Here is a 14916-nt window from a genome sequence, read left to right as displayed (position 1 = left end):
GCACTTGTAGTGCAAAGTGGATTTGCCTTTAGTAAATAACCCCCCCCCCCCCCGTGTTTAAAGCTTGAATCCATTTGTACACACACTTACACAAGGGGGTTTATTTACTAAAGGCAAATCCACTTTGCGCTACAAGTGCACTGCAAGTGCACTTGGAAGTGCAGTCACTGTAGATCTGAGGGGGACATGCAAGGAAAATAAAAAACAGCATTTTTGGATGATAAAATCAGCAGAGCTCCCCCTAATTTCAGAGCTTCCCCTCAGATAGATCTACAGTGATCTACAGCGACTGCACTTACAAGTGCATTTTCAAGTGCACTTGTAGTGCAAAGTGGAATTCCTTTAGTTATTAACCCCCAATATCTTGTCTGTTAGTGAGAAAAGAAATATAGGTAGGCCTTCTCTGGCCAGAATAGAACCCAGGTTGTTGAAATATTGGTAGAAGGAGCATCTAGTCCAGGCTCTTCCCTGGCCTGCAAGAAGGCCTAGTGATGGGTCATTGCTAAAGACTTCTTTTGCTACAACTCGAGGGAGCGCACTTGGATAGTAAGATCATCAATCCAGCGCCCTCCATCCTGCTGGTGGTCATATCGCAATATGAAACTTGACAACCTAACAAGTAGTATAAACAGTAAATGTCTGGGAGTTAGTGTGGCAACACCGAGTCCTAATAAAGCTAGGATAGGGAGCATACTGAACCAATACGCCCACTGCGGCTTTTGTCTGGGATACGGTCATGAAGAGCCCAGACTAGTACAGGCACAAGGAAACACCTGCAGACTGTCAGGGCTGGGCTCAGCCCTTCCTTCTCTGAGCTGGCCACTCATCTGTTGGCTAATTGCCAGCTCCTATCTCTCCACAGTTATTCAGCTGTTGTTGATATCCTGCTCGTCAGTCCTGCCTACTTAAGCCGCCCAGCCCAGAGGATCTCAGCCTTCGCCTTAGTCAGCATCACAGAGATGCTCTCCTGCATTCTTGTTAAAAGACTTTCTTGGCTGACATCGCTTCTGGCCCCAGATCCTGCTTGCTGTTTCACTACGCTCATCTCCGGCTCCCTGACGTTTGGCTTGTCTGACTATCCGTTCCGGTTCCTGAACTCTGGCTATGTTTTGACTACATTTGCTCCATTTACTTTTATTATTAAACAAGTGTGATTTAACTGTACTTCTGTCTCAGTCGGATTTCATGGTTTCTGACACAGACCAAGCGCCAATGGGCCAAAACCAGTACTGGGGAGGTCCCGAAGGTCTCAGGAACATCAGGCAGCCTCCCAAAACCAAGGGGACCCCATGGAAAGTGGTGATTAACAATAGAACATTGTCCAAACAGAGTGGCAGTTAGGGCTCATGAGCAGTAGAGTGGCCCCCAGCAGGCTCGCTTGAGACTGCATGGGACCAGGATCTTCTGCTGCGTTGTGGTCTTGGGGTGGAGGGACACGGGCCCTCCGATAACATTTTCAGGTCTAGTCAGTCTGGAATGGGAACTTCCAGAACATCTAGGAGAGCAAAGAGAGCTCCAGGGAGTGTAAAATAAAAGGATCATCGCCCTTACTGACCAGGAGATGGAAGGGGTGGCCCCAGCAGCAAGTAGCCCCTGTGTTTCTCATCACTCCCATAAGAGGATGGATAGTCGTCCTCATCTTAAGAGCCAGATGAAAGAAATCCAGGAACAGCTTCACTGGGCTTCTGGCCCATGCACAAAACATGATCACTTCTTTTATGGTGTAAGAGATATGTCAAGCAATATGAGGCAATGTCCTGTTACCTCTGTGCTGTTGGTGCTCCGGGGTTTTCTCTGCTGCGAGCATGTGATGTTGCTGAGATCCAGTAGTTGCAGAAGAGAGAGATCGTTGCACGGAGCTCCCTAAACACACAGCCTGACAGCGCCATTACCTAGCCACGCCCCCGAAAAATAGAGTTTTATTTAAAAAGAATTCTAAATGTTGGATTGCTGGTTTACTAGGCATAAATCGATATATCCACATGCCTTGCTTTGAATTACTGGATACACATAGCCTGATTATTTTTAATAATGTACAGATTAGAGCATTACTGTGTTTTCTGATAGCTAAAAAGTCCTGTCTCCTTTTCGTGGTGTGTTACCACAGGTACAGGCAGATATACTGCCATGATAAACAGTAAATGAAGAGTCGATGAACTAACTAGGATCTTTATTGATGTACCTGTAATATTACATATACACAAATATGATTTGCCTTATACCACTATACATAGTTACATAGTTACATAGTAGATGAGGTTGAAAAAAGACACAAGTCCATCAAGTCCAACCAATATGGAAAGGACTTAGACTATGAAGTTGCTTGTAATGTTTTGACTTCACTAAAATAAAGACCTTCTTAATAGAGAAGAAGATGAATGGTCATAAAGTGAATACTTACAGCTGTAGCAAGTGTAATAGAATCCAATTCAATTTTTCCTAAATGGCCACAGAACATGGAACTTACCACCGATAAAAGATATACCATCAATTGAGATAAGAACTGAAAGAAAATGAAAATTTAAATTAAAGTGGTTGTAAACCCTCATATATACCCAATGAAGTGACTAGCCTCAGATGATACACAGAGATGAAAAAAAAAGCCCTCTCTCCTCTACATCCATTCAAATTCCAGAATGTATACAATTGTCAGAAGTGACCCGAAGACAGATTTTGTCAACTGTAAGCCAAGGCTCATGAGATGGCTCTTATGTTTTGGTATAGCCTGTTGTAGATATTTTCCTTTGAATCTGCCTCTACTAGAGTTATTTTTCTTATGTGTAGTAATCCATCACAACCAATCCGAACTTACTTTGCTGAATTCATATCAACATAAGATAGTTTCAAATTCAATCTTTGCTTTCACTTTAGTCAAAACTGACTGAATAAGCAAAACTGTCAAAATTAATACTTCTCATGAAAATGTAGAGATATCAGTTTTGACCTCTAGTCAATAGGCCCCTAGGTTATCCCTCTGTAGAAAAGAGATGATGCTACACTTCTTTGACCAACAAATTGTGAGCCAATGGTGAACAATAAAAATTTGTTGTGCATTGGATGAAGTAAGCTTTAGTGTTTCATTATTTGGACACCCAATTTCCCATATAGCTCTGTAAATATAATACGAAACATATTTTTTATAAATAATATTAGTTTACTGTTAATCAATTTTTTTTATCAAAGTTCTAAAAATAATAAATAATTCCATTGTGCGCATATTTTTCGAGGCTCACATTATAAACTAAACCATTTGTCTAGCAACATTGGTAAAAAAGTGATAAGCTACAGTTTCCCAATCATTCATATACTAATACCCTGTCCACACGACCGATTTTGCTTTCGGAATAAACTCTGAAGGTTTTTACGACGGAGTTCCGACGGAATTCCACTCAAGCTGTCTTGCATGCACACGGTCACACCAAATTCCGACCGTCCAGAACGTGGTGACGTACAACACGTACGATGGGTCTAGAAAACTGAAGTTCAATAGCCAGTAGCCAATAGCTTCCGTCTTGTACTTGCTTCAGAGCATGCGTCATTTTTGGTGCCTTGGAACAACATACAGACGAGCAGTTTTTCCAATAGTAATTTGTTCTGTCGGAAAAATATAGAACATGTTCTCTATCTAAGTCCGTCTGAATTTTTGACAGAAAAAGTCCGATGGGGCATACACACAGTCAGAATATACGATGAAAAGCTCCCATCACACTCTTTCTGTCGGAAATTCCACGCGTGTGTACGCCACATTAGGGATGGTTTAACCACATGTGTTTTTTTCCCACACCACACAGAAACACACTGCTATCTGCAGACGCAATTGTGTGCCATTAATTCCTAATGGCACCCCCACAAATCTAGCAAACGGCGGTGCATTTGCGTCCACCAAAACACATAAATTATGCCTGTCGTATGCTTTTGCACATTTCAGCACTTTGGGCTGCCCATTAAAATTGGTGGGCTGCTGAAAACAGGCAAGAAATGCAAAAGCTCTAGCGCACTTATAGCACCCTCTAGTGTTCTACTAGATTAGTGCAGGTAAATGTATGTTTGACTCATGGTAACTATATGAGTCTGTAATTGGGTCAGGGTTTACTGCAGGTCAGGCTGGATGACTCACAGAGGCAGGTCTCTGGTACATCCCCATGGATCTGGAAGTTTGGAGAAACTTCTAGAAGTTAGTGAGCAGAGGCCAGGAGCAATGATCTGCATACTTGAGGGAACTTGGCCAATCCCCAGACATAATGCTCTGGCAAGGTGCCTAGGTCAGCTCTTAAATATGGAGGAGCCATGCAAGCAGGGGAATCAGGTGGAAGATGGAGTGCTGAAGAAGCTATCGATGGCTTAGGGGGGGTCCCCTAGGTCTAGAGGGGGCCTTTGCCTCCAGGTTGGGCTCGGGCTGGCTTAGGAACATCCATTCAGCAATATGGTTTGAACAAGATTCTTGCTTGAGAGCAGTGGGAGCCAGGAGGACAGAGTGAGTACATCAGCACACCCAGGGATTCACAAGGGGAGAGACTGCCACGTGTAGCAAGCTTTCAAAGGACAGCACTGTGCTTAATGCTTTAGCCCATATCCTGGGAGATCTTCAAAAGAGTTGGGTTTGGGGCTGGCAGACAAGCAGCCAGGAGGGATGGTAATTTCTGCAGGCGGTGGAGCTGGGAGCAGTTTTACAAGTGGATAGGAGATACTCCTGCATGCATCTTTCCAATATTTTGTGCTACTTTCTAAGGGTCTGAGAACTCCTCATCCGTAAGGGACTTTGCCAGGAGACTGGGTGTTTCTATGAAAAAGAGACCTTTTCTCTGAACAGATCTTTTCTGCACATAGGAAGGAAGTTGTCCTCCCTCCCCCTGTACTCCCCACCCCTTGGTTCTGAAATATTTCTTGTGCACTTCCTCATTATACTCCAATGTGTTAAAGTGACATTGTTTTAGATTTACCTTTTGTTTTCAAAGTATTGAATGATACTGCCTCAATGTGTTATGTTAACTACGTTCTTTGAAACATGTTTATTATCTTACGTATACATAACATTTTGTGAATGGAATATGCATTATCTCACCATGACAATGTTTGTACCCTTGATAATGCAAAATAAAATATATAGAAACAGGAAGGAAGTTATCCTCATCTGTTGTTCTTCAAGTCAAGTTGGGCATCCCCTAATCCCTACACCCTATCCAAGTCGTTTTCACCAATAAAACAACAAAAACAAGCCCATGGACTGATTTCTTGTGTCTGGATGCAAGTTGGAAATGCGTGTTGCCTGGCTGTGCAGGAATAGAGGAGCCAGTTACCAGCAGCCCTTGAGGGTGAAGTGCTACAAACCTATATGGTGTAAATGTGCCCTCAATCTCACAAATATATTACAGGAATTGGTGGCGTATCCTCCATGGATGCACTGTGTGTGGGGCACACAGGCCCCAAAAGGGGAAGAGGCCCACTATACCCACGCATTCAACAACAATGAGGAGGTTATGAGCCAGAGGGATGAGTAGGAGATGAGCCAGAGCAGTACCTACTACTAACATCTGTGTCACTACTGACCTCTGAACTCTGCACCATTTACTCCTGACTCCTGAACTCTGTAGTAAGTGAGAGGTCAGTAGTAAGTGATGTAGAGGTCAGTAGTAAGTGGAGTCAGTAGTAAGTAACTCAGAGGTCAAGAGTGACACAGAGTTCAGGAGTCAGTAGAAAGTGATGCAGAGTTCAGAGGTAAGTAGTAATGAAGAGTTCATAGGTCAGTAATAGGTGATGTTGTGGTCAGTAGTTAGTGATGCAGAGTTCAGGGGTCCCATCCACCTCCTCCTCCAGTCCAATCTCCTCCATCCCATGTCCTCCTCCATTCCATGTCCTCCTCCTCCAGTCCCATCTTCCCCATCCCATGACCTCCTCTTCCAGTCTCATCTCCCCCAATCCAAGTCATGCTCCTCCTCCATCCCATTTCCTCTTCCAACCCCATTTCCTCTATACCACCTCCTCCTGCTCCTGCAGTCCAATCTCCTCCTTCCTATGTCCTCCTCCTCCAGTCCCATCTCCTCCATCCTATTTCCTCCTCCTCCTCCATCCCATTTCCTCCATCCCATGTCCTTCCCCTCCAGTCCCATGTCCTCCATCCCATGTCCTCCTCCTGCTTCAGTCCTGTCTCCTCCTACCCATGTCCTCCTTCTCCTCCAGGTCCATCTCCTCCATCCATGTCCTCCTCCATCCCATTTCCTCCATCCCATGTCCTTCCCCTCCAGTCCCATGTCCTCCATCCCATGTCCTCCTCCAATCCCATCTTCTCCATCCCATGTCCTCCTCCTGCTCCAGTCCCATCTCCTCCTACCCATGTCCTTCTTCTCCTCCAGGTCCATCTCCTCCATCCATGTCCTCCAATCTCCACAATAGCATGTCCTTCTCCTCGTCCATCCTGGAGCTGTGTGTCCGGAGAGAGCGAGGTGAGCCCTAAGACCAGGGAGGGATTGTACACTGAGGTTAGTATATTACCTGGATCAGGGCTGTACTGAGGGCGCAAGAGGGATAGACATACTACAGAGAGAGGACACTGCAGGAGCGGACCAACATAGCGGAGAGATGAGACTGGAGGAGGATTACATGGGGTGGAGGAGGAGGTCATGGAAAGGAAGAGGACATGGAACAGAGGAGGACATGTAATGGGGAAGCCAAGAAGGAGGAGGGCATGTGATGGGGGAGATGAGATTGGAAGGGGAGGATGTAGCATGGGGGAGATGAGACTGGAAGAGGAGGATATGGGATGGGGGTGGGGGGTGGGACTGCTGGAGAAGGAGGACATGGGATGGAGAAGATGGGACTGGAGGAGTATAAGGACATTGGAAGGGGGGATGGGACTGGAGGAGGACATGGTATGAAGGACATGGAATGGAGGAAAATGACATGCTATAGAGGAGATGGGACTGGAGGAGGGGGAGGACATGGGATGGGGGGATGGGACTAGAAGTGAAGGAGGACATGGGATGGAGTTGGAGGACATGGGATGAAGAACATGGGATGGAGAAGAAGGACATGCTATGGAGGAGATGGGACTGGAGGAGGAGGAGAAGGAGCACATGGGATGGAGGAGGACATGGAATGGAGGAGGACATGGGATGGAGGAGGAGAAGGATATGCTATGAAGGAGGTTGGACTGGAGGAGGACATGGGATGGAGGAAATGGACCTTAAGGAGAAGGAGGACATGGGATGGAGGACATGTGACTAGAAGAGGAGGAGGAGGACGTGGGATGGAGGAGATGGGACAGGAAGAGGAGGAGGACATGGGATGGAGGAGATGGGACTGGAGGAGGACATGGGATGGAGGACATGGGACTGGAGGGGGAGGACATGAGATGGAGGAGATGGAATGGAGGAGAAGGAAATAGGATGAAAGAGATAGGACTGGAGGAGGACATAGGATGGGAGAGATGGGACTGCAGGAGCAGGAGGAGGTGTGATAGAGGAAATGGGACTGAATTAGGAGGAAGACATGGGACAAGTGAGAGCACTAAAGGATTTGGTGGATAGCCACTGGGAGAATTCAGTGGGAGGGCAAGTGGGCTGGCCCTGGGGAATATTGGTGGTTAGGTCGGGGGGCCCAGGTCTAAAGCTGTCTAAGGGGCCTCAACATTTCTGATGGCTGCCCTGGATGTAAATTACATTACATTAATCGTTTGCTTACTGCCTCACATACATGTACTGTAGGGCGGCGGCCTCTCTGCGCAAAATCACGTACCTGTACATGATTCGCACTCATGGGCAGGGGGACTGTGCGTGCGCCCGCCTGCCCAGCACTGTTCTGATTCGATTCAGAATCTATCCATCTTCCGGTCCAGGCCAATTTATGGCCTGGACCTACTGATTGGTTCTGACAGATGACAGAACCTCCTGTGCCTGTGCACAGTAAATTATGTCATCGCTCCTGGAGTCCTTTTCAGATCCAGCAGAGAAGATAACATCTACTGTGAGTACAAGCACCACACTGACATCAGATCACATAGTTATACACTTTTAACCCCTTGATCGCCCCCCCCCCCAGTTAACCCTTCACATGTTCACAGCAAGCGTGCCAGATATGGGGTCAAAATGTATAAGCTCTGTGACAGGGCAACAGGCTATACATATAGTTTCTGGATTTAAGAGGGAAAAGATAGCAGCGTGACTGCCCAGACTACATAGGGAGCAGTGTCGAAATAGTTTGGGACATATTCGGAAACAATTGTACGTGGACAATTATTATACAAGTGTGCCACTTTTTAGACACCTTTTTGAATTTGGTAAATGCCCCACTTAGACGGGGGAGAGAACCTGCTTGAAATGCAATGATTTGCTTGCAGTGAAGTGGAAGGACAAACCGATTGTTTTCGTTCTGTCTTCCATTCACGCAGATACGACAGTCCAAACTGCAACAGTGACTGGTGTTGTTGAGAAGCTCCTCTGTTTCCACGACTACAATCCTAACATGGGAGCGGTGGACTTCAACAACCAGATGATGGGGCCATACTTAATTTCCCGTAAGGCCAAACGCTGGTACAAGAAAGTGTCTGTATATTTATTCTAATTGGCTCTGTTCAACACTTATGTACTATACAAAGTGTCAGGAAGAAGTGGATCCTTCCTAAAATACAGGAAGAGATCATCACACCCCTTTCCAGAAGGATCTGTGGCCCAATTTCCTAATCCAGATGCTGTGAGACGACTGCATGAGAGGTATTTTCCAGATGTCCTCCCTGGTACCCCTACCCAAAGAGGGCCACAGAAAAGATGTTGTGTCTGTAGCAAATGCGGACATAGGCGTAACACCCGCTATTTTTGTCCCTCCTGTGGCCAACCTGGTCTCTGCATCCAGGACTGTTTCCATCGCTACCACACACTCAGACATCTCAAGTCTCCCGCGCGGTGCGGGAGTCTCCCGCATTTCTGCGGAGGCTCCTGCACACCCGCAAGTGCCTCACGAACTCCCGGGAATGATCGGTGCGGCGGGGAACAGCTGTGAACACCGATCTCCTTTGTATCGATTTTTAGCTGACAGCCGCTTTCTCCTTCTCTCCCTCCAGTGGCTGTCAGCTAGAAAGCTATACATGGAGATCGGTGATCACAGCTGTCCCTCCTGCTGCACCGATCATTCCCAGCTGTTCTGTGTGCTCCTCCCCCGGCCCCCGCCGTGTTCTTCTCCGCCCCCTCCATTCTCCCCCATCCCCCGTGTTCTCTTCCGCCCACCTCATCCCCCGCAGCCGGCTCCCCTCCTCTCCTCTTCCGTCGGCTGCGGGGGGGAACTGTCAGTAATTGGACACAGTGAGCGAGATCGCTCCTGTGTCCTGTGATAACTGAGCAGAGTAAACTGTGTTTACTCTGCTCAGTTTGAACAGGAGCCTCTGTCTCCTGTTCATTCATCTTTAGTGCTGAGAAAGGGACTGGGGAATCTGTGTCCTCAGTCCCTTTGTCTGTCTCAAAGGGGAGATGTCAGGGTTCCGTTTAGACCCCTGACATCTCACCAAAGCCCCCAAAAAATATATATAAAAAAAAAAAAAAATTGTAAAAAAATTCTAAAAAATGAAAAAGTGTAAAAAAATAAAATAAACTACTGACACCACTCTCCCCCGCCCTACCAACACTGTTTACTGCCCCAACCCCCTCCCCCAAAAAGCATTGTGAAAAGAATTCAAAACAAATTAAATTGTAAAAAAATAAATTACAAAAAAAAAAAAAAACTACTGACACCGTCCACTGCCACATACCACCCACCCCCACCCCTTTCCCCAAAAGCATTGTGAAAAAATATTGAAAAGCGCCACCTCCCTGAAATGAGTTTTTGCAGGTTGGGATGTCTGCACACTAGTGGATTATTATATTAGTAAAGGGTACATCACGGCACAGTCTAGGGCACACATTCACACAGGGTCTCAAAAGATGATAGTTATAACCCTTTACTGACATCTACTGTCCGAAGTTGGTATTTCACAACCTCAGGTTTTATTGTCTACCCTCCATTATTTGCATGAGCACATCTGATCTTTATAACTTGAGATCCAACTGCTCTGGTAAGCGGCTTTAATTAATTATATTTGAAGGAGAACACATTGAGTGAACACTGTTATTCCCTTTCATTATTTTGTTATTTCATTTTTGGACAATTATTTGTATTCACTGTAATAATTGGGTAGCGTGCTTATATATTTTTTCTCACATTTTCATTAGCTAAAGTATCCAGGCTATCTTAAGCAACAGTGTGTATAAAAAAAAAAAAAAAAAAAAAAATGTGAAAGAAACCACGCAGTCTTAAACAAAAAATAGTAGCTGCCAGCACATCAGATAGTCTGTGAAAAAGTAAACCAAATAAGATAGTATAGTGCAGCGCTAATGCAATGAAAAAAACAGTGAAGATGTCCCAATGGGAAATTGGGGTATATATAAGTGCAAATACAATAAAATTATTAAACCACAATATTGTTGAAGTGTAGATCAACAGTGATAGTGTATATAAAGTGCATATCGTCCATGTATGACATCAAAATGGTGACTATAAATGAGTGTGAACTGGTTGTCTGTAGATCGTAAGGAAATAGGCTTACCAGACAGGCGTATGCCTGATGAGTCAACCAAGCTTTTGGTGTAACACACCCAAGGAGGTACAGCAACCATGACTTCCAATCTAGACCGAATCGGATGTGGATCTGTGACAATTATGACATCAGTGAGTATCCACCATATGAATAGCAACCGGAATTCGTGAGCAGTTCCTCTCAGTGTAACATATAGCAAAAGGAGAAAGAATTGGGCCACATAGTGTGATTCTGTTTAGATGTAAAACATTTATTAAAAATGCTAAAATGGTCACTCACATTTGAGAAGACATTAAAAGCGTTTGGATAAAATCAAAGCAACGCAGTCGCATCAACAGAGCCTGTCCTGACATTTCGTCCTAATAAGGCATCCTCTGGGGTGCTGGTCCACTGCAGCCACTGTGTATTTATAAAGTAAATGATCACCACAAATGAGAGCCAGCTCCATGTCTGCCAAAAAATTTTTTCATAAACAGACCACTTCCTGTTAATAAAGATGGCGCCCATGGTTTGCAATTCAAGCCTCACTTTGGAGTATGACTCAAGCCTCACTTTGGTGTATGGCTCAAGCCTCACTTTTGGTGTTTGGCTCAAGCCTCAATTTGGTGTATGGCACCAATGCTGGTATGGCACCACTGCTGATCCACTGCAGCAGTGGCTGCAGTGGACCAGCACCCCAGAGGATGACTTATTAGGACGAAACGTCGGGACGGGCTCTGCTGATGCCACTGCGTTGCTTTGATTTTATCCAAACGCTTTTAATGTCTTCTCAAATGTGAGTGACCATTTTAGCATTTTTAATAAATGTTTTACATCTAAACGCAATCACACTCTGTGGCCCAATTCTTTCTCCTTTTGCTATATGTTACACTGCTCACGAATTCTGGTTGCTATTCATATGGTGGATACTCACTGATGTCATAATTGTCACGGATCCACATCCGATTCGGTCTAGATTGGAAGTCGTGGTTGCTGTACCTTCTTGGGTGTGTTACACCAAAAGCTTGGCTGACTCATCAGGCATACGCCTTGTTGGGTTCAACCTGTCTGGTAAGCCTCTTTCCTTACAGTGGTGTATTATCTACAGACAACCAATTTACACGCATTTATAGTGACCATTTTGATGTCATACATGGACTATATGCACTTTATACTATCACTGTTGATCTACACTTCAACAATATTGTGGTTTAATAATTTTTAAAGATGTTGGTCTAGCCTTTCTGGAATTTTTGGGCTCTATAGCCTCGTACACACGATTGGATTTTCCCCAAACAAAACCTCAGACTTTTGTCCAAAGGGCATTGGCCAGGAACTTGTCTTGCATACAAACGGCAAGGAAATGTCTGCCAACAAACACGAACGTAGTGACGTACTACGTGGTTTTTCAGCTCTTTAGCGCCACCCTTTGGGCTCCTTCTGATAATTTCGTGTTAGTAGAAGTTTGGTGAGTGTTGATTCGCGCTTTTCATTTCACGCTTTTCATTTTGCACTCTTCAGTTTGTTTCTGAATGGCCGTTCGTCAACCAGCCATGTTACGGAATCGGTGGCTTTGACCCAAGTCCAATCCAGGAACAGGAGGATTTCTTGGACCAAAAATTGGTTGCTTTATTAATCGTGACCAATTAAGTATCTTTGATTTTAAAAACTACAGGATAATGGCGTTGTGGTAACTTGCACCAAAAAATAAATAATAAGCATAATAATATTATTCTTGGTATCACTAGAAAAAAAAAAGCCTTTGAAAATTCGTTTAACATAACTCCATCAGTAGAACCAGCAAAGCAGCTTCATTATTATCCCATTAAAAAAGAAGAGAATGTGCTCTGCATTTCGAGATTTCATAATTTCCCACGTCACGAATGTTAATTCTCCATTACGAACACTAGTTTGCGAGACCGACCACTTCCAGCTCATCCTTGCGTGTTTGTACTTTGAACTATAGTCTGATGGACTTGTGTACGCACGATTGGAAAATCTGACAACAGACATTTGTCCACGGAAAATTTTAAAGCCTTCCATCCAACATTTGTCCACGGAAAATCCGACAACAATTGTCCAATAGAGCGTACAAATGGTCAGATTTTCCGTCAACAGCCTGTCATCATACAATTCCCGTTGGAAAATCCGATCGTGTGTACGAGGCTTAAGGAGCGAACATAAGTTGCTAAATTACAACAGGAAATTAGTGAAATTAAGGATAAACTTATCCCTTTCAATAAAGAGGGTTTATATCAAGTTTACACAAAAGAACTAAGAGAAATTGTGGCAGAGGAGGAGGAGGAACAAAGAATTAAGAAACTGAAAAAATATCTGAGAGACATGGAGGACTACAAATCCCATAGCATTTTTAAATGCCAGGAGATGCCAGGATAAAAAGATACTTATATTCAACCAGCTGAAACTGTGAATATGGATACCATAGACACTAGTGGGGGTAATCAATCACATCCCCCTTCAGCAAGTGAAAGATCCGAGCATGTGCCCAAAACCCCTAATAATAGGTATGTTGGTCCCCCAAGAGAAGGGTGGGGGCGCACACCATTTCACAACAATAAGAGGAAATGGTAATCAATACAGGAACTATTCCAATGCACCAAGGAATCAATACCAATTGATTACCAATACCAATACCAGGGCAGGTCTCAACATCCAGGACACAACAAGGGAAATAAACCGCTCCATACTCCCTATAACAATTAGGGAAACCAATATCCATACCATCAGGGAAGGCAATACAATATGGAATATATGGGCAGATATGATGATCCCACACAGAGGAGACAGTCAGGGTATGATGAGGAATATCCCAATTCCCTAGGTGCCACGTGGAGATATGACATCCCAGTAGGAAACAGATATGGATCTTTACAAGATCATGGGGAAGATACAGAAGATGAAGGATAATACTATGGTGCAGGATATAGATCCCCCACTGGACAATTAAATTCATATATAATCTATTCTTATAGTTTTATCATTGTTGCTAGGGATGAGCCCGATGTTTGAGTCGAACGTAAGTTCAACTTGAACTTCGCATGTTCGCCAAATAGTGAACAATTTGGGGTCTTCGCGGCAATTTCAAAAGCCGTAGAACACCCTTTAAAATCCTATGGGAGAAATCAAAAGTGCTAATTTTAAAGGCTTATATGCATGGTATTGTCATAAAAAGTGTTTGGGGACCTGGGTCCTGCCCCAGGGGACATGTATCAATGCAAAAAAAGTTTTAAAAACGGCCTTTTTTTGTGAAACAATAAAAGTAATATTCCTTTAAATTTCGTACCTGGGGGGTGTCTATAGTATGCCTCTAAAGTGGCACATGTTTCCCATGTTTAGAACAGTCCAAGAGCAAAATTACATTTCTAAAGGAAAAAAAGTCATTCAAAAGTACTCGTGGCTATAATGAATTGTCGGTCCCGGCAATACACATAAAAGTTCATTGATAAAAATGGCATGGGATTCCCCCACAAGGGAACCCTGAACCAAAATTTAAAAAAAATGCGTGGGAGTCCCCCCAAATTCCATACCAGGCCCTTCAGGTCTGGTATGGATATTAAGGGGAACACCACGCCAGTTTTTTTTAAAAAATGGTGTGGGGGACCCCTCAAAATCCATACCAGACCCTACAGGTCTGGTACGGGTTTTAAGGGGCACCCCGTGCCAAATTTTTTTGTAAAAATGGCATGGGGTCCCCCCCAAAAATCCATACCAGACCCTTATCCGTGCACGCAACCTGGCAGGCTGCAGGAAAAGAGGGGGGTGAGAGAGCACCCCCCTCCTGAACCGTACCAGGCCACATGTCCTCAACATTGGGAGGGTGCTTTGGGGTAGCCCCCCAAAGCACCTTGTCTCCATGTTGATGGGGACAAGGGCCTCATTCCCACAACCCTTGCCCGGTGGTTGTGGGGGTCTGTGGGCGGGGGGCTTATCGGAATCTGGAAGCCCCCTTTAACAAGGGGACCCCTATATCCCGGCCCCCCGTGTGAAATACACGCCTTGGGACAAGTCCTTTATTAAAAAAATAAAAAATAAAACTATCCCACGAAGTCTTCTTCTTCTTCTTCTTGTCTCGCCCTGACGGACCAAAAAAGAAAAAAAAAAGCCGCACGCCGCCTACGATCTGCCTCCATGGCCAGGCTCCTGCTGTAATGACCTGCCTCTCAGGTGAAAGCTCTTTTATAACTGAGGGCGGGGCCACACAATGACGTTGCTGGGTGACCCAGCCCCCCTGTGACGCACGGGGACATCCCTATGGCTTTCCCATAGCGTCACTGGGGGTGGGGTCGCTCAGTTACGTAACTGGATGGCCCCACCCCCCTCTGATGCTATGGGGAAGCCATAGGGATGTCCCCATGTGT

General features: G+C 44.9%; 1 protein-coding gene across 1 annotated transcript in view; it reads right to left on the bottom strand.

Moving 5' to 3' along the window:
* The window catches only part of LOC141128072 (multidrug and toxin extrusion protein 2-like), a 540585-nt gene that overhangs the window by 495525 nt on the left and 30144 nt on the right, over positions 1-14916 (bottom strand). The window contains exon 2 of the mRNA XM_073615139.1: positions 2402-2503. Within this exon, the coding sequence (XP_073471240.1) occupies positions 2402-2503 (102 nt within the window). The remainder of the gene's footprint in view (positions 1-2401; positions 2504-14916) is intronic.

Source organism: Aquarana catesbeiana, linkage group LG02, assembly GCF_042186555.1.
Source record: "Aquarana catesbeiana isolate 2022-GZ linkage group LG02, ASM4218655v1, whole genome shotgun sequence".
NCBI lineage: Eukaryota > Metazoa > Chordata > Amphibia > Anura > Ranidae > Aquarana > Aquarana catesbeiana.
Note: the sequence above shows the minus strand (reverse complement) of the source record. Positions and strands in the feature narration are given on the sequence as shown.